Raw genomic sequence first — 23,735 nt, forward strand, 5'->3', positions numbered from 1 at the left:
TATAATAAAGTAAAATGATAATTTATATTTGTGGGTCTCTGGTGAATTAATTGACTTAAATTGAATTTATTAGACAGATTTTTAGACAAACTGTACAAAAATACAAGTATCCCATACATTTTGAAATAAAACTGTAGAGGATAAAAACACAGTAAAGCTCTGAGCTTGTTTCTATCGTGGTCCTCATTTAAAAAAAAAAAACTAAGTATGGCTGCAAAATACAGTTAATGCATAATGCAACAGTACCTTCACATTTTAAAACAGAACCAAAATTATTCAGAAATACATTCGTTTATTCATTCATTTTCTTTTCTGCATTTTTATTATCTATTACATAGCATATAATTATCTGTTTTCTAATATGTCTTTAATTGATTCTTGTTCTAAAATTACCTGACAATATTTCTTTGGTTTATAAACCATTATTACACTGAATGACATTTTAGTGTTTGTTATTTTTATGTCATAGTAAAAAAATATGATTATATATCATTATTTTTGGCTCTGAAAAAATAGCCCACATTCTGATGTGTACACTTTGACAACATTAATCGTTGTGTATTACTCAAATTGACGACCCTTTCATTATGTTGGTGGCTGTTTTTGCCCAATTGGCTTCTATTATAATAACATTGTTCATTGCAAAGCCATGACACTATATAATCCTGCGGTGGTTTTCCCTGTTAGAGAGAGGTCAAATTTTTCATTTTTACTGTTGATCATCAGTTGGCAGCATTGACCCTTTAGATGGGCCTGTGCAAAAAGGTTTCTAGCTTTTAGACTAAGTCCTATTGAGTATAACAGCAAATTATAGTGTCCGTATAAAAATACACTTACTGTGCTTATTATGTTCTAAAAGCTGAGCTGCTTATTTTGATTGTCTCTGACATATCAAGGTTAGTGCACAAAGGTCTCTCACATACCCAGCAAGCATTTTTTATTGTTAAAAGAAGTCTAGTGGATGTCTAATAGATGTCCAAACAAAGTCATCTTGGCTAAAACAAGGCTAAATTTGTGCCGTAAGTGAAAATCTTATAGAGGTCTAAGAATGGGCCAAAACTAGACTAGTCATCAAATAAACAGAAATTAATGACTACACATATAAAGTCTGTCTAATCTGTCTATTTGGTGACTATTCTAGTTTTAGGCTATTCTTAAATGGCTAAGATTTTCACTGCCAGCCCAGGTTTAGCCTTGCTTTAGCCAAGCTGTCTACGTTTTGATGTCTATTAGACGTCTATTAAGCACAAAATTGTTTGTGCTTAATAGTTTGTGCTGGGTGCACTGTAAGCACTGTACTCCATATAAAAGCCAGAAACCAAGCTTTTTTTGCAGTGCAACTTATGGTCAACAGTAAAAATTACATATTTGACCTCTTCTAAATAGGGAAAACCAGCAACAAAGAAGAATACATGATGTCATGGCTTTGCAATAATGGAAGTCAATAGGCCAAAAATAGCCACTAACATAATGAAAGAGTAGTAAATTTGCCCAGAGTCTATTGTAGAAAATTTTCAAAGCATTTTTCCTAAATATGTGTCAAAATAATAAAGTGTCACCAGAAATCATTCCATTTGCTGAAACACAGAGAAAGCTGTGAACCTGTGTCTGCTGTTGTCCCTGCAGGTGATGCTGGAGTCATCGGTGTATCTGACTCTGTCCGTGTACTGCTGCTGCTGTCTGCTGGCTGCTATCGCCTCCTGTGCGCTGCCCATAGAGACCACAGGACGAGGCCTGCAGGAGTCCAGCCACAGAGAGTGGGGTCAGGAGATGATGGGACGTGCCTCAGACCACAGTCCTGGAGGAATCCCACATTCCAGCTCCGAATCGCAGGACTGACGAGGAGCACCGCCGAGAGGTTTGGAAAGACTTGGTGGAAGAAAAGCACTCGTTGATGGAAGTGTAACAAAATTCCATCAACGAATAGCAGATTTGATGATTTTAAGAACTGCTTGGTTTTGGTTTCAACCAGTCTATAAATAACACATTCCCACACCAAAGGTTGCGAGGTTTCTCTTTATAAACAAGAGAAATGGAGGGAAATGGATTGCCATCACATAATTAATAACCCTTTTTCCTCATTGCCAAGGACTACAATAGGAAAGGGGTTGAAAATGATGTAAAACAAGATCCGAAATCGCATACTTCACTACAACATACAGTGCGTGCATACTTAGAATGCAAGTTAAAATTTTAATCATATTTATTTTTTCCACAAGCACATTTTTCCAATTTCAGTCTCCATTATTATTAATAACTACTATTCATTTTGTATATAAGCATTAATAAGTGATGTATTATTTACTCTGCCTGACAAAAGTTCTCGCATGTCCAAGTTTTAGAAACAACAAATAATAACTTGACCTCTAGTTGATCATTTGGTATCAGAAGTGGCTTATATGAAATACAAAGGCCTCTAGATTACGCTTATTTTACCAAAATAAAATATGATCACGCCTTGATTTTTAATTAATTAGGACAGTAAGGTCTGACTTTGCTTAGACAAAAGTCTTGTCACTTAACAGAAATAATGAGAATGTTACAGAATGAATACATGATAGAATGTAAAGTCAAGGTGCAGTGGAAAAATAATTAATATTGTGTATGACACCCATGAGCTTGAACGACTGCATCCATACATCTCTGCAATGACTCAAATAACTTATTAATAAAGTCATCTGGAATGGCAAAGAAAGCGTTCTTGCAGGACTCCCAGAGTTCATCAACATTTTTTGGATTCATCTTCAATGCCTCTTCCATCATCTTACCACAGATATGCTCAATAATGTTCATGTCTGGTGACTAGGCTGGCCAATCCTGGAGCACCTTGACCTTCTTTGCTTTCAGGAACTTAGATGTAGAGGCTAAAGTATGAGAAGGAGCGCTCTCCTGCTGAACAATTTGCCCTCTCCTGTGGTTTGTAATGTAATGGGCAGCATAAATGTCTTGATTCCTCAGGCTGTTGATGTGTCCATCCACTCTGCAGATCTCTCGCACATCCCTATACTGAATGTAACCCCAAACCATGATGTTTCCTTCACCAAACTTGACTGATTACTGTGAGAATCTTGGGTCCATGAGGGTTCCAATAGGTCTTCTGCAGTATTTGTGATGATTGGGATGCAGTTCAACAGATCTACCTTCTGCCACTTTTCCAAATGATCAACTAGAAATCATGTTATTATTTGTTGCTTTTACAACTGGGATCAAGACAAGACTTTTGTCAGGTAGTGCATCTTTCTCAAGAGCATTTCAGCATTTTTGATTTTCAGTGTGTACATACAAGTTTTTAGAGACTTTTATTTGTGAAAGGAAACCTGCTTTAAAGGATAGTTCACCAAAATATTAATATTTATTATTACTTGTCATTTACTCGCACTCAAGTGGTGCTAATCGTTTGTAAATTATGAAAGATTGTCATCCATAGTTGGAAGCAACAATACTATGGACGTCAATGACTTATTCCCTTAAACATTCTTCAGTATCTTTTCTTTTGTGCAAAACAGAAGAAAGAAACATAAGCAAGTTTGGAACAAGTGAAGGATGAGGAAATGATGGCAGAATTTTTGGGTAAACTTATCCTTTAATAATTATGCACATAAAAATATAAGTTGTTTATTGCTATTAGTTAGAAATTATATATGACTAATTATAATTAAATACAAAATTAATGTGGTTTGGAATTGGTACAAAGTGCTTAGGAAAATATATGCTCAGTTCATTGACTTGCATAATAATTAAGCACTGCACTGTAGTAGGCAAAAAACAAAAGAAGTATGTCCAAATTCACAGCAGTAATTAAACTAAGTCTAATAGATTTTGAAGTGTGCATTTGATGTACACTTTACTATCCCACAAGTCCGATGTAGAGGATTTTGTTAATGGCACTGAAAGTGATTAAACTGCCTCTGCTTGGTCATGAAGTCACAATGACCATACAGTGAAAGCAGGACGTCCAGATTACATTACCACTACATACATAGTACATACTTTCTTTTCAGTGGTCACAAAGTAAGTTCATATTCAAAATACGTACCTACTCAGGAGAGTATGCGATTTCAGATGCAGCCGATGACTATGAATACTGCATTATGCAGTTTAACACATGAAAACCATCAGCACTCTCTTATGTTCAAAGGATCTGAAGAGCATTTGGGGGCATTTAGGAGAACAACGAAAGATCCAAAATCCCGAAAGTCTTAAAGTTGAAAGATAGCACAAGATGTGTGTGTGTGTTTGCGAAGTATTTAGTGTGACAGCGAGTAGAAAGGTGAATATTATTTTGCTTTCTAAAGAGGGCCTTACATTCCACTCCCAGCATTCCTTTGGGGAGGTCGTGACAACTTTTATCTCTTCACTGAAGCAAAGACGGGAAGCTGCTATAAATCAGACACAGCACCGGTTTGTAGTCTGTTGTATTGCTTTTTTGGTTTGCCATACATTAAGCTGGTTAAATGTTAGCCATTCAGAGTACTTTTGCTGACAGCGGTGATGTATCTAGTGGACACCAAAGTCTTCATTTCAGACCACTCAGCACTTAAGAGAGCACTTCACATCATCCTCTCGATAGTTGCTAAAGGCAATCACTTGCGTATAAGTGTGTAAACCCCAGTCATTCTTTTATAATCAGGCATTTCAAAGGTCATTGATCTTAAAGGCACAGCATGTCATTTTCACCACTAGAGGGCATGTATTTACAAAAAACAAAGGTGTAGTTTGATTGCTCTGTGACTAAGTGTGGAATCCTGGGAGTTGTTGTCTTTATTCCATCTTTTGGGACTCCTGCAGAAGTAACGTTCATGGATGAGCTAAAGTATTCAACAATTACTATCATGGTAGTATGGAGCAGAAAAAAGGTCTTTGCATACTGAAGTCCGAAATTTTCGTATGTGTTTTTTTGTATCTTAATTCATCATGTACACAAACCTTGCACACCGAGTCCGATGCATATTAATCCATTCCAAACAAAAAAAACAAAAAACATTTTGTTGTCAATTCAAGCAGTGACGTTTTTATTCTCCTCTCTCTTATTCAAAATAGAAAAAGGAAAGAGGAATAAGCTACATATTGTGTTCATCCAATACTGTATAGAGAGGAAGAGTTCTTCTTATCTGGGCTGGATTATCCCCAAAAGCAAAGTTTATTTCCAGAAATCTGTGAAATTTTGATATATTGCTTTTGATTCTTTACACATTTACATACGTGAACAAATCCAGAATAGAGACTGGCAGTACCACAGACATTATAATAGATGGTGGCTGCAATGACATATTAGAGCGGACCATGAGGCGTCTAGCTTTCAGTTATAATGTCTATAGGCAGTATGTCAGAGGTATGGACACACACCCACACACAGCCCAAACAGCAGCTGGGTAGAAGTGTGTCAGTCACTGAATTCAGGATATAGGATGAAGCGAGTGGGCGGGGCTGAGAGCTGTGGAAACGGGCCTAGAGTCTCACAGAGAAGCTCTGGATTATAAAAGGGGGAGAGACAGCAGTGGAGGACGAGAGAGGACCAGGTCTGAACACTTTGTTTTACTTCTTGCTTTCAGTTTGTTTGTTTGTTTTATTTTTCCATTAATAAATTATTGTTTATTAATAGTTCTCTGTCTCCTTCTTCCCGATGGCCAGGAAGCCAGCAACTTTATTACAGAGGGGTTCTCAACTGTCCACCACGTTCTGTCTTTATTTATTTATCTTTATATATTATGCGCTGTGCTTGTCAGTTCTCTGTGGTGAAGGCTAACGGCATTCTGTAGTTTGCCTTTCGCTTGTACGGTGGCTCTGAAATGTTAAAACTCCTCTCTAACCGCTTTTTCATATGCGAAAAATGGTAAAAATCGAATTCGATTAATTTTTTTATGATGGACGAAAGTTTCGGAGACAGTGTGTCAATATGATCGACACAACGTGAGGTCTGTATTTTGCCTTTCGCATGTACAATAGCTCTGAACTGTCAAAACGCTTCTCAAACCGCTTTGTCGGATGCGATAGATGGAAAAGAATTGAACCCAGTTTAATTTATGTAATGATGAACGAATGTTTTGGAGGTAGTGTGTCAATATGATTGACACAACGTGAGGTCTGTATTTTACCCTTCGTTTGTACGATGGCTCTGAACTATCAAAACACCTCAAACTGTCAAAACAAAACAAAAAAAAAAAACGCTTTTTCAGATGCGAAACATAGAAAAAAATCAAACCCAATTAAACTTTTGTTAGGACAGAAGAAAGTTTCGGAGGCAGTGTGTCAATATGATTAAGGTGAGGGCTGTATTTTGCGTTTCGGTTGTTCGGTGGCTCTGAACTGTCAAAACACCTCTCAAAACACTTTTTTGTATACAAAAAATGGAAAAAAATCAAACCCAATTTAATTTTTGATATGACAGATAAAAGTTTCAAGTGTAACGAGGTTGACAATGTAAAGTCATTTGTTTTTAACATGCAAAAATTGTGGATTAAAATTTCTGATTCAGTGTGCAATATCCTTAAGTCTGAAATCTGGCGACGTAAAACTGAAGCAATTCACGAGTTCACACTTGCAATAGTTTCAGAATAAAGCGTATTTGGCGTGCTGTCCGGGGAGAGGGCTCTGAGCACGTGGAAGATACCCAAACTCGAGTTATTCCTCTTATCAGGAAACAGAGAGATATTGGGATTCGAGCGAAGTATCTAGCCCGGCCCCAGAACGCTCCCCCCGGGATTGTAATGCTTAAGAGGTGAGGTGACGGGGTGGTGGAGGGATGCTAAAGTCGTAAGATGCTGCAGGTAAGACAGCTTTGGTATATATAGGGGTTTGATCAAGAACTGATTGGATAATAGAATAATTGTCAATGATGTATTTGATACTGAAACTTCTGCGCGTGCTCCTCCTGAAATTTGTTTATAAAACATCACTTGTTGAGACGAGCACAAAACGACACACAATCAGAGGAGCTTTTATTATGCCACAGTTCACCATTTACGGCTCTTCCGCTCGTAATCACATCGGGAAGAAGCAGCGCTGTATTATCATACTAAATACATTTCAGAGTTCTAAAATAATGCTGCTCTGGGCAGGCTAATAAAACACGCAACATATTAAAGCGTCTTTGTTGTGTCCACGTTACCTGTAAAACCAATCCGAAAATCTAGGATGTGTCACGTAAAATTGCTTACTTCTCTGGATTTAAACGTTCTTCAAAACGTTAGTCAGGCTATATATATAAGGCTATTCTAGATTATATTTTTTATATTTTAATGGAAAAAATGTACATATTGTGCCTTTAACGTACGATGAAATAATAATAAAACAGAATAGCATCTGTAGGTCACAAAACTATTATTTTATTCCTGTCTATTCTAGCACATCAGCGCAACAGTGGCTTGCATCAAAACACACTTTGTTTCTTCAACTCAACTGCTCAATGCTATATTCGGTTATTTGTATTTCTGCCTTTTCAGCCGTATGGTGTGTGTTTGGCATGATGGGGGAAGTGTGCAGTTGTCCAGAAAGTTTTCTCCTATGCCTGCCTTTTGCGATTTAGTGCCGCGTTTTGTGTCTGTGTGCACTGATCTTCTTGCCACTGCACTGGATGTACATGTACGATAACAATAAAGTATGCTTAAAAAAGAGAGTATGTGTGTCTGTATTGGCAGAGAAATGTGGACAAATGATCTTTTGGAATTGGTAGGACGATGTGCATTAGAATTATAGATTATAGATAACGCTATCTGATGGCTCAGATCTGTTAAAGACGTGATTTAGCTTGTGCTGCTAGCAATCCTTTCTGCTCCAGGAACTGTCCAAAGAGCCGAGCAGCTTCCTCAGCACACCCACGATGGATGGTCAGTCCAAAACCTCCATGTCCATAGTTATGGATGATCTGAGGTGAAAGAAAACAGCATGACGTGTGAAAAAAGAGGAAAATCATGAGTCAACAAGCCCCTAAAGAGACATGATGATGGAAAATTGACACTGCAGTGCTTTTGTGTGTCCTCACAAAACATTTGTGCTTCCTCGAAAACTCTTGCATTTGTTTGCAAAACTTTTGTGTTTCTCTTGGTCTGAAATTGTTGTTCTCTCCCAAAACCTTATTGTGTGCTTGGAAATCTTTTGTGTTCACCTGCAAAACCTTTGCGTTTACTTTTAAGCTTGTGGGTTCCCTTGAAAAATTGTACAGTGTGCGCATAAAACTATACATGAAAAACTGTGTTTGTGTGCAAAACACTTTTAATGTGTGCTTAAAAATAGTTTGCGCCAGTGGTGTAGTGGTTAGTGTGTCGACACATGCACTCCGGTGCTCACGGCGAACCGAGTTCAATTCCGCCTCGTAATCCTATGTCGATCCTTCCCCTCTCTCTGCTCTCAATGCTTTCCTGTCAATACTCTCAACTGTCCTATCCAATAAAGGTGAAAAACCCCGAAAAAATAAATTAAAAATGTGTGCTTAAAATTGTAGGCTTTGTCTTGTGAAATCTCACAGCGTACTGAGCAATCGTTACATTTTTGTGGACTACGTAGAGATATTTAGTGTTCACTTGCAAGACTTTTGCCCCTTTTTTGATAAATGTTAAATTTTGAAACTACTATAAAACTTTTGCTTTCTGAATGTACTCAGAAACTACAGCAGTCAACATTTGGTGGATCAAAAAAGTTCTTCAAAAGTGTTCTAAGACAAGAATGGGTGTAAAATAGTTTTAGGATAGCTTTGATTAAAGCTTTTGATCCACTCCAAATGTTGACTACTGTATAGTGTGCATAGTCATCTATTACATTCGCTTGCTAAAATTAGTGTGCTTGGAAATCTTTTATTTACTTTAATTTTAAAACGCATTCGATCTCTTAAACTCAGATAGCTTGCAAAAATGTGGGTGCCACTTTATATTAAATAGCCTTAACTACTAGGTACTTACATCCAAATAATAAGTACAGTGTACTTATTGGGCCCTATCATACACCCGGCGCAATAAGGTGCAAGATGTGTTTGGTGTGATTTGTTGCTATTTTCAGACCAGCGCAATCCTAATTTCACATTTTGCGGCACGTTGTTTAAATAGCAAATCCCTTTTGCGCTACTTTGTGGACTCATGGGTGTGCTGGTCAAGAAAGGAGATGGGTTAAGGCGCATTGTTTGCGTGTTGCTATTTTGAGGAATTGAAATAGACTGCGCCATTGACCAGCGCAGAGCGCGTTAGTTATGCATGTCCAAAATGCTTACACATTGCCTAATATACACAGAATGTACAGCAATACACAAATATCTTTACATATGAAAAAAATTAAGGGATTAAAATGTTACAAAAATTATTCTTTTCTATATAAAAACCACTGCCACAATGCCTTGATGTCGGAAGGCTTTTTTTCAGTTTATTCATGACAATTTGATTTTGTATAATGATATTATTATTAACAGTATTATTTATTATATGCATATTTATAGTTGTTTAATAAAACAAGTTTGGATTTGTCCACCTGTTGGGTTTTTGAGGCGTATTTGTCACTATATGGGGTATAAGAATAGGAAGTGTGTTTGGATATAACTCAGTTTTTTTGACCACAATTGTTCATTTATTCATTTGCTGGAAATTAGAACTGAATTTAGAAATAGTTTTGAAACAAATCTTTGTGCTTAACAAACGAAATAATTAAATATGTAGGCTAATGCATGTCTTCAGTGGAGTGTGTACAACACCGTTTCCTTACCCATGAAAGTAAAGGAGTAAAGTAAAGGGCAAAAGTAAACTAAAGAGAAAGTAAAGAGGCCGAATGGAGGAGGCTCATTCTTTATCCTCGCGCTGCAGATGGTCTGTTTAACTGTTTTCTCTTAAACTGTGTTCAGTTTTTCCACTTACAAAGTCTGGCATGTAAATAAATAATGTGCCATGGTGTGACGCAACTGCCTCTTAAAGGGAATGGGAAATGAGACTCTGATTTGTTTAATGCACGTTATGCTCCAAACACACCCATAACTCATCAAAAGAATTAGCACAACCCTGTTAGACCATGCACCGATTAGCCTCTTGTATATATGTTGAATGATGCTATTGAGGTGGGATGCAGGTATGGTTAGGGACAGCTTTGGTGGGTAGGTTTAACCTCCTAGGGCTTGAGTGTCCTAGGTGGCAATTTAAAATACTTTGTATGTCTGTAAAAAAATATAAAGCATACAGTGTCATCCTGCAACTGTTTTGCACCATATGAAATGTCCCAAACACTATTTTTAACTGTCCAAAATGGGAAAAAAATTGTTTTTACTCTCTGATAGTTCAAGCAAGTTAAAAAATCTATGTTAAATATGCATTAAAAAAACATTCAGGAAAAAGAGTTTTGTAAATTATGTGGACATCATTTTTCTCTAAAAGTACATCATATCAAAAGATGATACTTCATTTTTATTCAAATTAGGTTCCAATAAGCCCAAATAGCAAAGAGAAATAAAAAAATGCATGTAAAAAACACCTTGGACCTTAAGAGGTTAAGGGTGGGTAAAGGTTTAAGGGTAGGTCAACAGTGTAATTATAATTACAGATGTAATTAAATGCAAATATATTTTTAAATATATGTACAATGTAAAACATGTATGTACATAATAAGTGTATTGTACCAAATGATTCATTTAAATGTAAGTATGTAGTAGTAACCTCAAAGCATTATGCAATTCTGAGTGTGCCTCACACAGGTGAGTGAGCTTGACAAATGACCAGTTGAAAACACACTCTTTCATCTCCCTGACACTTGCATCAGTTTTGCACATTTGTACCAGACACTTTCTTATGGTCACTCCATATTTAAAAAAAAAAAAACACTGCGTTTATAAAATTTGCTTCACACAGGTGAGTGGGCTTGACAAACCACCTGCAGAACCACTCTTCTCACTATAAAAAAAAAAACACTCCTCCCTCCATACTCTAGCACTTAATTCTCTGAGCACAAACAGTTCCCTTGTATAATTAGCACTCGTTGTATGAATTGCCTTTTGTTGAATCGCAGAATGCCTCCTGAACTATATGTAAAATGTAGTAATTAAGGCCACTTAAAATAAAGTGGGACCAGAATTTTAATTGCCTGCAAAACTTTAACATGTGCTATGAAAGGAGTGCTCACTTATGTTTCTCTTATAAAAGTATCGTGATCACAGGAGATTCACAAAAGCATTATATGCATAGTATAGTATACAGCATATACAATTTGCCTCCTATCTTATATTATTTTCATCCCCCAAGTAAATGCAAAGGTTTTGTGAGTGGATGCAATGCTTTCTGGCAGAACACAAACGTTTAGCACTCATACAAAACCAAGGTTTCCTCCCATCCATTAACATGTCCTTTTAGGGGCTCATTATTAAACTTTGACAATGATTTACACAATTTGTTTTCATTGGGAAATGACATCAAGTCTTCAGTGTGATGGTCACCTCAAATGAGTGTCCTCCAGATCGTATGACTTCTCTCTCCAGTCTGACTTTACTGCGTGCAGGTCTGAGACCAGTCCAATCTTCTACTATCCGTGCATGCTACAGGGTTCATACACATTTTTACTACTAAAATTCCATGACTTTTCCAAGACTTTCAAGTACATTTTCATAATGTTTCATGTAATGTCTACATATACATGTTAAATAATAGGAAATACAACAACGTTCAAATTTATTACAGCATATCACAGAACACGCAACAATTAAATTAGTTTTTATATCCATGTCAAATTGATTTTGATAATGCTTACACAGCACTAACAATGGGAGAGCAAGTTCTTGGCCAAGGACAGAAAATAAATAAAGACAACTAACCTATATTTAAGTTAGGGCTGTACAATATATCGTTTCAGCACTGATGTTGCAATGTGTGCATCCGCAATAGTCACTTCGCAGGATATGCAATGTTGGGATTATAGTTTATTATAGAGTTTAATCATAATAGATTAAAAGTTTATCATCTGCATGCATTTTTAAAGACATAGTTCGCCCAAAAATTACTTACCATTTTCCTTACACCCTTCACTTGTTTCAAACATTTGAGTTTTTTTAAATAAACACAAAAAGAATATAATTTAATAACTTGTATGGTATTGAGATAAGTAAAGTGTGAGTAAATAGTGAGTACATTTTAATCTTTGAGTAAACTGTCCCTTTACGGCCTGTGACTGTGTGAACATTTCAATATTTCAAATTTTAAAACATCCGGCCACAAGTGATTAAATAATATACAATGAAGACTATGCAGTGTTTATTATTCAATATCTGTATCTGAATAGAGAATACCTGAAAACTATAATTCACTTTTATCTATGCTTGTAATTTATTTGTTATTTATTTCATTATTCAATATTCACTCCTCTTCAAAATCCCCCCAATTAATCCAAATAAACCTGTTAAATCATCTGGTGAAACTGTATTCACATCGCAATATATATAACAGAATTACAAAATATCGTAATGTTAGATTTTTCCAATATCGCGCAGCCCTAATTCAACTATACAGATATTTGTTAAACTAATTTCCATGACTTTAACAAAACTTTATGTGGGTTTATCTGTTTTTCCAAAACTTTTCCAGGCCTGGAAAATGCCATGTTAAAATTTCAAGACTTTTACAGGTTTTCCATGACCATATGAACCATTGCTAGAAAGAAAAAAGGATGTCCAATCCATTCAGGCCACTCTAACAAACACTAAAGTTGGAAGGATAAAATACTGGAAAACTACCTGTAGACTGGGCTCAAGTTTGCAGGCGGCTTCCCAGATTCCTTTATGGTCAACAGAACTGTTCAGCCGATTCCAGTTTCCCACTTGGAAAACTCCACCAACAGTGACCAAACGACTCCTGCGGAGGCAAATTTGTTTATTATAATGTATAAACTTATAAAACTTTTTAATATCTTGTATTAGCTTTTATTCTTATATTTTCAGTTTTGTATTTTTATCAATGAATTTTTATTTGATCAATTTATTAAAGAGATCTACCCAGGAATGATGTACGGTGAATCATAGACTCCTGATGTGGAGTCATGCGTGATGACCCAGTGCTTTAACCAGGGAGCGTCTACCTGTTGATAGAAATGAAATGAGATCAGCGCAGTTCTGTGTCAAATCTGTGAATATGATTGGCTGACTAACCTTTATGATCTGTCCTCTGGCTGGCTGGAGCTCAGGATCAGGTTGCAGCTCTCCTGAGCGAACACCAGAGCAGTTGATGATCACATCAGCACCACTGTCTGACAACTGGACAACATTTATCAGGTTAGTAAAGATGTGGAAATCACCTCAATATGCTGATTTAGTGCTCAAGAATAATTTCATATTACGTTGAGTCATCTTTATTTCTATAGCACTTCATACAATCTACAACACTAAATCAGAAAAGGTTGGGACAGTATGGAAAGCGCAAATAAAAGAAAAAGTGATTTCTAAATTTACTTTGACTTTTATTTGATGGCAGACAAAAATGAAACATTATTTAATGTGTTCCTGATGATGTTTATTGTTTTTTTTCCTCAAAATGAACACGTATTTCAATTTTGCCTTTTGCAACCCTTTTTAAAAAAGTTGTAACAGTAAAGCATTTACCACATTGTAATGTTGTAATGTTTAAACACTTAAAAGACATTTGGGGACTGAAGACATTAACTGATGAAGTCTTTCAGGTGTCATTTTTTCCCCTTTCTTCCTGATAACAAGTCTTGAGGTGCGCAAAAGTTTGAGTTCTTCATTGTCACATTTGGCATTTCAAGATGTGCCACACATTCTCTATTGGAGACAGGTCAGGACTGCAGACAGGCCAATCAAGTACCTGTATCCTCTTCCTTCGCTGCCAGGATTTAGTAATGTATGCAGAATGTGGTTTTGCATTGTCTTGTTATATGTATGGGTGCCCTGGAAAAGAAGGCAGCATTTTGTGCTCCAAAATGTACTTTAAAGCATTAATGCCATCACAGAAGTGCAAGTAACCTTTGCCAAGGGCACTGGCACAACCCCATACCGTGACGGACCCTTGCTTTTGGACTTGTTGTTGGTAACTGTCTGGATGATCATTTTCTTTTTTGGTCCGGAGCACATGGTGTCCATTTCTCCCAAAAAATACCTGAAATGATGATTCTTCTGACCACAGTACACGTTTCTAGTGTGTGATGGTCCATCCCAGATGGAAATCTTCAAGGTTAGAGAAGTCAACGGCGCTTCTGGATACTGTTGACATAGGGCTTCCTTTTGGCACAGTACAGTTTTTATTGGCATTTGTGAATGTAACTATGTATTGTGGAGTTTGACAAAGGTTTGCCAAAGTAGTCCTGAGACAATGTGGGGATATCGCTTATAGATAGATGAGGAATATTAATGCAGTGCCACCTGAGGGATCGAAGATCATGGTTGTTTAGCTTAGGCTTGCACCTTTGTCCTTTAGGCAAGGCAAGTTTATTTATATAGCACATTTCATACAATTCAAAGTGCTTTACATTAACAAGAATAAAAAAGACAAGTATACGAAAATATAAACAAATAATAAAAATGATAAAAAACAGATAAAAACAGATAAATGTGTTATAACAGGATATATGAGAATGAAAAAGAGAAAAACATAATAGTGCGATCTGTCAGACGTAGCACAGTGCTCATTTAGTAAAGGCACAGCTAAACAGATGTGTTTTCAGTCTTGATGCACAGAAATTCCTCCAGATTCCTTAAATCTTTTAATTATATTCAGCACTGTTGAAGGTGAAACATCCAAATGTCTTTCTATCTTTCGTTGAGGAACATTGTTTTTAAACATTTCAATGATTTTCACACGTATTTGTTGGCAAACTGGTGATCCTTGACCTATCTTGGCTCCTAAAGGACTAGACCTTTCTTGGATGCTGCTGCTTTTGCACCAAATAATAATTGAAATCACCTGTTGACATCACCTGTTTCAAATCACATCATTATTTAACCAATTTACCTGATTACTAGCCCTAAATTGCTCCTGTCCCAACTTATTTTTGGAAGGTGTTGCAGGCCTTAATGACAGGTAAGTATGTATATTTACAAATCAAATGAAGTTGACAAGACAAAACATGAAATATTTTGTGTTCATATTGTCTGCAGTGAAATACAAGTCAAAATATATTTAGTAATCGCTATTTTCTTTTTCAATTTGTGTTTTCCATACTGTTCCAACTCTATCTGATTTGGGGTTGTAGATGATTGTCAAAGCTGATATACAAAAACGAATAGGAATTTAAAAACAAAATTTAAAGGCCTAACTAAATACATATTCAGCAGCATGTCAGAATGGTAGAATGCTGGTGTAGTTCTAATTACATGCAAACAGATTATGTTCAGTTTAATAGCAGTGTCAGTGTTGAAAAATGATCCACTGAAGAGAAGCTCTACCATGATATCAGTGTTGAAAACAATTGTGCTGCTTAAAGTTTCTTTACAAACTTGTTTGATACACTTGAAGGATTCTCTGAAGAATAGGAATTTCTTGAGGGGAGCATTTGTTTGAAACAGAAATCCTATGTTTTGTCAATTTAAATCAGTGTCTTGTATATGTGAATGTATACTTTAAAGTCTAGTGTACATTTGACATTTGTTTTGGCTTAATAAAAGCATTAAAATGAAAATGCATATTTTTTCAAACCTCTTTAAATGAGTCGATCTTCCTCTGAAAAAATGTGACGCCTTTTTGCTTTAACCTGCAGAAAAGCACATCAACGTGACCAAAGTGTCAAACACTGTGTTAATCATTGTTTGGCCTAAAAAAGTCTTGCTGTAAATGAGTAACACATTCACTACAGATAAATTTTATGACAAAACATATGCATAACAGTTATTCTAATGAATATTCATTATAAGAATAACAACATTCACATAAAATTGTTTATTTACAAAAAAGTTTTTTTTTTTTTTTTTTTGCTCTACAGCATTAATTAGACAGATAGTTCGAAATTGAATTTTGAAGCTGTTATGTGTGTAAAATATAAAACACAACACACACACACACACACATATATATATATATATATATATATATATATATATATATATATATATATATAAATTTGTTTTTCTTTTTTAAATATTTCACAAATGATGTTTAACAGAGCAAGGAAATTGTCACAGTATGTCTGATAATATTTTCTCTTCTAGAGAAAGTCTTATTTGTTTTATTTCAGCTAGAACAAAAGCAGTTTTTAATTGTTTGTGATCCACTTTAAGGTCAATATTATTAGCCCATTTAAGCTATATTTTATTTTCGACTGTCTACAGAACAAACCATCATTATACAATAACTTGCCCTATTACTCTAACCTGCCTAGTTAACCTAATTAACCTAGTTTAGCCTTTAAATGTCACTTTAAGCTGTATAGAAGTGTCTTAAACCATATCTAGTCAAATATTATTTACTGTCATCATGGCAAAGATTAAATAAATCAGTTTTTAGAAATGAGTTATTAAAACTATTATGATAAGAAATGTGTTACAGAAATCTTCTCTCAGTTAAACAGAAATTATGGAAAAAAATAAACAGGGGGGAAATATTTCAGGGGGGGCTAATAATTCTGACTTCACCTGTGTGTGTGTGTGTGTATGTGTGTGTATATGTGTGTGTATATATATATATATAATTTATTTATTTTTTTTAGACAATGCTCAGTATGATCGAGTACACCCCATTTTGAAAATGAATATTTTTATCCACTTCTCAGTGAATATAGGCAACGTATTTTGGTGCATTTAAACAAAACAGATTTATTAAACAGATATATTTATTCAAATAATATTTATTCAACTAACAGACTAGTTTATTTATTTAACATTTACAGACTAATATTTAAATAATAGTCACCAAACATATTTAGAAATTGAAAGCTAATACAATTAAATTCAAGCAAAATATTGCAAAAAAAAAATATACAACCTACAAAATGTCAACAAAATTTGTAACGTTTTTGCTTCTCTTCTTTTTTCTCTTTTTTTTTAATTTGTATTTAATATTTTTCAATAACATATAAATTTGTACTGTATAAACCCACTTCAACAAACCCTAAATACACTGCCTAACATTTTGACTGTAATGATAATAAAAATAGTAAAGACAAGAAATAAAATGCAATCATTATATTATTTATATCACATGATGAATCTCTGACTTTTGAACTCCACTGTATATTCTGTCATTTCATTGCAATTCTATTTTTTGTTGCTGATAAGATAAGAGAAATCTCTCACCAATTCATGAGCCAGGGCAAATACGTCTTTCCTTCAATCATGAGAGCAGTGTTAAACCAGCCAAAACTGAAAGAAATAGAGGACAAAATATAGGTGAATCACAAATCCCATTAATGACCAGTCCAATATATTCGGTTTTATAAATAATCGCCACAATCATCAAGGGGGAAAACAGCAGAACTAGTAGTCACCTGTAACCCGGGAACATCTCTAATTCCCGTTTAGAAAGCTGACGAAAACCCAAAACAGCTTCTTTAAATGAGGGCTCCTATAAGAGAGGAACAGAGAAAGTGCAGTCAGTTATGGGTCAGTTATTTTCACTCTGATTTTATACCAGTTTTAATCCCAAGCCTGAAAGAGGGGCCTCAAGAGTTTAAAGCGGACGCTTGGGGTCTTTAGATTCAGAGAATTCTGAGAACTTCTTTTGTTCGGGTTTCCAGTAAGGTTTATTATACTCTGCTCTCATGCCTGCACTGGACTGCTACACTGTGAGAACGTTCATATTCACCAACCATCAAATCAAAAGTAGGAGAGTGCAATATTCTATTACGATGTGTGAGCTGATATTATTGTGTCAATCACTTTTAAGCACATTTTAAGAGTCCAAAGGCATTCTCTGAATGACTGAGGCCACATAAAAAAAAAAAAATTGTTTTTGACTGCTATTTACTGTTTATTTACAGTGTTAAATTGCATTAAGGTATATTAATCTCTTGATGTTGAAAATTTTATTTATGACAAAAACAAAATACTGTACCCGAACTTCATAAAATTAATAATTTACGTGACCAGCAAAGACAATATATTGTTTCAAACTACTAAAGTGTCAATAAAAATCACCTTATTAAAATTTTCCACAATAAATATTTATGGATAAAAAAAGTTTAAGTACCCACAATGTATTTTGAAAGTTTCACAAAATAATTGTAAAACACTAATGAACCTATAAAATATTACAAACTGTAAAAATATTAAAATAAGTTAGCATTGAACGAGTTACTGATCTGTTACTAGTTATTAGATTTTTTTTGTTTTGTCAAAGAATATATTATGAAACAAAAGATTTGAGCAACATTGCAGTGTTTCAATCCTGAAGACGTCTGTTTTTGATCAAGTAATTTGATTCAGTGGTTTAATAAACCAACTATAAAGTCAGTCACTAGCTTAGTATCTAAATGAATCAATTGTTTTGAATGAATCATGAATTAGTGAGTATATTATACTATTATATCATTTAAGTTCTGCTTGACCTTTTTTCTTATTTGCGAATGGCTACACATGTAAAAAGCAAATAGTTGCCTTAAAAATGAGAAAATCCGTTATTTGAATTTCATGTAAAATGTGGGTCGCCACAGCAGAATGAACCGCCAACTATTCCAGCATATGTTTTAAGCTGCAGATGGCCTTTCAGTCGCAACCCAGTACTGGGAAACCCATATACTCTCGCATTCAAACACACACTCATACACTACGGCCAATTTAGGTCATCCATTTCACCCATACTGCATGTCTTTTGACTGTGGGGGAAACCAGAGCACCCAGTGGAAACATGCAAACTCCACACAGACATGCCAACTGACCCAGCTGGTACTCAAACCAGTGACCTTCTTGCTGTTAGACAACAGTGCTAACCACTGAGCCACCGTGCTGCCCCTAGTTCCAATTTGCATCTGTTTTTTTACTTAAGTTAAAGTCAACTTGTTGCTTTTAAAACAATGGGTTTACTCCCTTTTTAAAGTAACATAACGAATCGCTTTTTATGTCACAACAGAGAAGACTCGCAACTTCCATTTATTGCCAATTTTAATTACCTGAAAATATGATGTCATAATGACAACGTAATGTCAGAATGATCAAAAACTTGAATTTTATTCCATCTATGTTGCAAAAACAATGAGACATTCTCACCGGCATTGGTTCAGCACACAGATTGTAGCCAGACTGAAGGAAGATTCCCATTTTAACTGAATCTGGAGAGGCGAGGAAACTCAGTAGATAGTTAAACGTCTCTTTGTTCCATTGACTGAGAATAGAAAAGAAAACATTTAATTAGCTGGGTTCTTTAAGATATCTGAGAAACAGCTGCATTGACAGATAAAAGCTCACGTTTCTTTGACGTTGCCCTTGTCGTAGAGATAGGGTTGCCAGAGTCCAGCTGCCCCGTCGCTGGTGGTCAGAGGAGTGAAGATATCAGCATAAACCTCTATGGTGAGAGGAGAGACTCTGCTGTGGAAGTGCTGGTAGATGCTCTGAGCAGTGGAGAGACCGATGACTCCCGCACCAATGATGCACACCTTCATGACTGCAGACAGGTCAGATAAACATCAATATACAGTTGAAGTCAGAATTATTAACCCCCCTTTGAATTGTTTTTCTTTTTTAAATATTTCCTAAATGTTTAACAGAGCAAGGAAATTTTCACAGTATGTCTGATAATATTTTTTCTTCTGGAGAAAGTCTTATTTGTTTAATTACGGCTGGAATAAAAGCAGTTTTTAATTTTTTAAAAACCATTTTATGGTCAAAATTATTAGCCCCTATTAGCTATATGTATTTTTTTGCCGATAATCTACAGAACATACCATCGTTATACAATAACTTGCCTAATTACCCTGACCTGCCTAGTTAACCTAATTAACCTAGTTACGCCTTTAAATGTCACTTTAAGCTGTATAGAAGTGTCCTGAAAAATATCTAGTCAAATATTATTTACTGTCATCAGGGCAAAGATAAAATAAATAAGTTATTAGAAATGAGTTATTAAAACTATTATGTTTAGAAATGTGTTGAAAAAAACTTCTCTGTTAAACAGAAATTGTGGAATAAAATAAACAGGGGGGCTAATAATTCAGGGGGGCTAATAATTCTGACTTTAACTGTACATTCCTTTAATATGATTCATAATATATTTTAGCTGATTTGAAGTCTGTTCTGTCAAAAAAAAGTAATTTTGAAAACTGTAAATGTGCAGTGTTTGACCTGTGTATGTTTTTATTCATCCAAAAATGATTCACCAATGCTGCATATGTTTACAGTTATGAAAAGTAGGGCTGCACAATATATTGTAATATTCAAATCGCAAGATGTGCAATGTGGAGTCAGGACTATAGTTGACCAGGTAGTTCAAAACACATGAGAATTTTTGGAGTCATTTCAGTTTGACCATAATAACCCTTTAACTTCCCGCTCTACCAAATGGTTGACCATATTTTGACTGTTAAAGTCATTTAAAGATTGACTGTTTAAAATAAATTAAAAAAAATCTAACAAACATAATCCTGTGGCACTACTACACTTGATTTCGGTTTAATTGTAAAAAAAATAAAAAATAAAAAAAAGTGTGTTAAATGCGAATCTGAAATATTTTGTGGCTTCCTTAAAAAATAAAGATGATTTAGTATTCAGAAATATTTTATTTAGATTTTTTTTAAATAAATTGGTCTTACACTTCAGATTTTCAGCTTTTTCATAGTGTATGTATTAAGTCTGCTACTTTTACCGTAAACCGACATTTCAACCATTTGTTAGAGGTTGATATTTTAGAAATTATGGGATGTGTTGCAATAAAAATGCATTGAGTGTGTTAACTAGTAGTGACATTAGGGGTTAAGCAATGCAATCCAAACATTTTTGTCTTGCTGGTGTAGTTAAAGGGATAAAGTGAAAGTTTATGAATTGCAGACGTGTGTAAACATTTTAAGCTAGTTTAAAGCATGTGGGCTTTACATTTGTAGCTTTAACAAAGATTAATTGCATTTAATCATTTACAAAATGAAAACTATACAGCTTTATTATACATTTGGTTATTTTATTTGTTGCTGAATACTGATAGACTGCTTTATTTGTATATTTGCTCTACTATATTTATCTATGCTTGCAATTTGTTCCTTATATTTTTTGTACATTGAAAAAATGATTCAAAGATGATTCCTTGGGGCATCACGGTGGTGCAGTAGGTAACACTATTGCCTCACAGCAAGAAGGTTGCTGGTTCGAGCCCCGGCTTGGTCAGTTGGCATTTCTGTGTGAGTTTATGTTCTCCGCGTGTTCGCGTGGGGTTCGCATGTTCAAAAATCAAGAGAAACAAAACATATATACAATTTGTAAAAATGTTTTTGTTTGCAATATTTTGCATGATCTTAATTGTATTGTCTTTCCATTTCTAAAGATGTTCTGTGACAAAAAATTATTTTAATACATATATCTGTTTAATAAATCGTTTTTGTTCAAAAGCACCAAAATATATTGCCTATATTCACTTAGAAATTGATAAAAATATTCATTTTTAAAATGGGGTGTACTCAGTTATGCTGAGCACTGTGATAAGCATTGCTTGTAACGTATAGCTTAAAATAACACATGTTACATTTTTATACATTTTTCATTTATCCGAAGAGATCTTCATCGCATTCGAGGATCTCTAGACTATATCAGTTCAACAAAAACAAAAAGCACATAACAGGAGGACAGCGTCACTCACCGAAGTTTTCTCGGCGTTGGTCTAAACAGGTCGTTTTCGTCTCTTTCACGCAGGTAAAGTATGCAATGGCAGGTCGCAAAACTTTTTCGCACATTACGTAACGTCAGCTGTGACGTAGAGGTGGCGCTATTTGTGTTATCCTACTTCAGAAAATTCCAATATATTTACTGGATTCTGAATATTACTAGTTAGACTTTTTACGTGGTGTAAATAATGATGGAGGTATTGCGTCATATGAGTGACTGGAATATTTGTATACTCTTCGGGTGTTCATTGATTCGCTCAGAGCTTCAGTTACATCATTAGTCCAGCAGGTGGCGACAGTGCTTGATTATTGGTTAACATTTCGGGAGCAACGGGTTGATTGTTGTCTGTCATTTCCAATCGTATGGTAAAATAGTTCTGTGTCTAGACACTAACACATCTCACAAAAGATGAAAAAGACAACAATGGAAGGAAATTCAATTCACCTTTATTTGTATAGCGCTTATACAATGTAGATTGTGTCAAAGCAGCTTCACATAAAAGGTCACAGTAAATAGGAACAGTGTAGTTCAGTTTGTAGTATAAATACGACAAACTGTAGTAGTTTGTAGTAGTTGTAGTAGTTTGTAGAAATAATAAAGAATGAACTCTAAATAACCTTCAGTAATATAATATATAATGTATATATAATATAATGTGTACACAGCTTGTCATATTACAATATTTCAGCTTTTAATAAAATCTGTTTATTTAATCACATTTTTAAATAATTTCTTCATACTGGTATGTGATTCTTTTATGATTCGCTTCATATTAAATAGAAAAGGCTGATACCTCAAGAAGTCAATGTGCACGTGGTATACTGTATGTACATGGGTGTGATAACAATAAAACATAAATAAAAAAGCTTTAGATAAAACTATACATTAATAATGCCAGCATCTGATTCTTTATTGAACACTGGCAGAGTAAATAGCAGACTTTCATTTTAAAACTAATTATAGCAATAACAAATATTATACAGTATTGTAACCCTAATGATCTGGCTGACTGGAGCTCAGGATCAGGGTGCAGCTCTCCTGAGCGAATACCAGAGCAGTTGATGATCACATCAGCACCACTGGCTGACAACTGGACAACATTTATCATATATGTGTGTGTGTGTGTGTGTGTGTGCGTGTGTGTGTGTGTGTATGTATATGTGTGTATAATATAATTTAATAATTTCGAATAATTTTGAAATCACTCTAATATGCCGATTTGGTTATTCAGAATAATTTATCATTATTGATGTTAAAAATAGATTGATAAAAGCAAATAAGATAAAATAAATCAGTTATTGGAAATTAGTTATTAAACAATTATAGTTAGAAATGCATTGAAAAAAAAATCTTCATTCCGTTAAACAGAAATTGGAGAAAAATATTCAGGGGGCTAATAATTCAGATGGTCTAATAATTCAGGAGGGCTAATAATTCTGACTTCAACTGTGTGTGAAGTGGTTTAGATGCAGTATTTGTCAAGTTCAAAGGTGATTCTTCTTCATAAAAAACAGAAACATCTTCATTCAGTCCTTTTCACTATTCTTGATATAGCGCCTAACAGTATGTGCAAGAATGCGATTCCGTCAAAATAACTCCCAAGCTATTAACACTCAGATTTCCCTCAGCTTATTCCCTAACTATTATATAATAGTATACATACATAAGCATATTTCGATAAAACACATCACAGTTTATCATCATAGAGAAAGAGGTTACATTAAATAAGTTTTTCTATGACTATTAAACACGTAGCCTATAAGTATACACTCACCGGCCACTTTATTAAGTATACCGTACTAGTACCGGGTTGGTTCTCCTTTTGCCTTCAGAAATTCTTTAATCCGTCGTGGCATAGATTCAACAAGGTACTGGAAATAATCCTCAGAGATTTTGGTCTATATCGACATGATACCATCACACAGTAGCTTCAGATTTGTTGGCTGCACATCCATGATGCGCATCTCCCGTTCCACCACATCCCAAAGGTGCTCTATTGGATTGAGACCTGGTGACTGTGGAGGCCATTTGAGTACAGTAC

At 34.9% G+C, this 23,735-nt stretch overlaps 2 protein-coding genes across 3 annotated transcripts in view; one reads left to right on the forward strand and one right to left on the reverse strand.

Moving 5' to 3' along the window:
• The window catches only part of svopa (SV2 related protein a), a 31,956-nt gene extending 24,145 nt beyond the window's left edge, over positions 1-7,811 (forward strand). Inside the window, exon 16 of the mRNA XM_056457533.1 lies at positions 1,627-7,811. Coding sequence (XP_056313508.1) covers positions 1,627-1,839 — 213 coding nt within the window. The 3' untranslated portion in view covers positions 1,840-7,811. The remainder of the gene's footprint in view (positions 1-1,626) is intronic.
• On the reverse strand, positions 6,922-21,823 carry LOC130228992 (D-amino-acid oxidase-like). 2 transcript variants are annotated; one of them, XM_056457534.1, is made up of 11 exons: positions 21,669-21,785; positions 19,295-19,490; positions 19,097-19,211; positions 17,380-17,456; positions 17,189-17,254; positions 15,597-15,651; positions 13,097-13,201; positions 12,944-13,026; positions 12,686-12,803; positions 11,396-11,494; positions 6,922-7,864 (listed from the first exon to the last, which is right to left on the reverse strand). In XM_056457534.1, exons 1-11 carry the CDS (start codon positions 21,760-21,762, stop codon positions 7,730-7,732), a joined length of 1,143 nt encoding a protein of 380 aa, XP_056313509.1. In that variant the 5' UTR covers positions 21,763-21,785; the 3' UTR covers positions 6,922-7,729. The 2 variants fall into 2 exon arrangements, with proteins under 2 accessions (XP_056313509.1, XP_056313511.1); XM_056457536.1 differs by lacking the exon at positions 11,396-11,494 and having other exon boundaries at positions 21,669-21,823.
• Between the last annotated feature and the right edge of the window lie 1,912 nt (positions 21,824-23,735).

The sequence above is a fragment of the Danio aesculapii genome, chromosome 5 (genome assembly GCF_903798145.1).
Source record: "Danio aesculapii chromosome 5, fDanAes4.1, whole genome shotgun sequence".
Lineage (NCBI taxonomy): Eukaryota > Metazoa > Chordata > Actinopteri > Cypriniformes > Danionidae > Danio > Danio aesculapii.

What these genes read in the sequence shown, in the direction of transcription:
- LOC130228992 (XM_056457534.1), bottom strand. Translation starts at nt 21,762, where the DNA reads ATGTGCGAAAAAGTTTTGCGACCTGCCATTGCATACTTTACCTGCGTG. An exon ending in TTGCCCTGGCTCATGAATTG is followed by an intron (nt 15,652 to 17,188) that starts GTGAGAGATTTC and finishes GCTTTTCTGCAG; the next exon opens with GTTAAAGCAAAAAGGCGTCA. An exon ending in CCAGAGGACAGATCATAAAG is followed by an intron (nt 13,027 to 13,096) that starts GTTAGTCAGCCA and finishes TTCTATCAACAG; the next exon opens with GTAGACGCTCCCTGGTTAAA.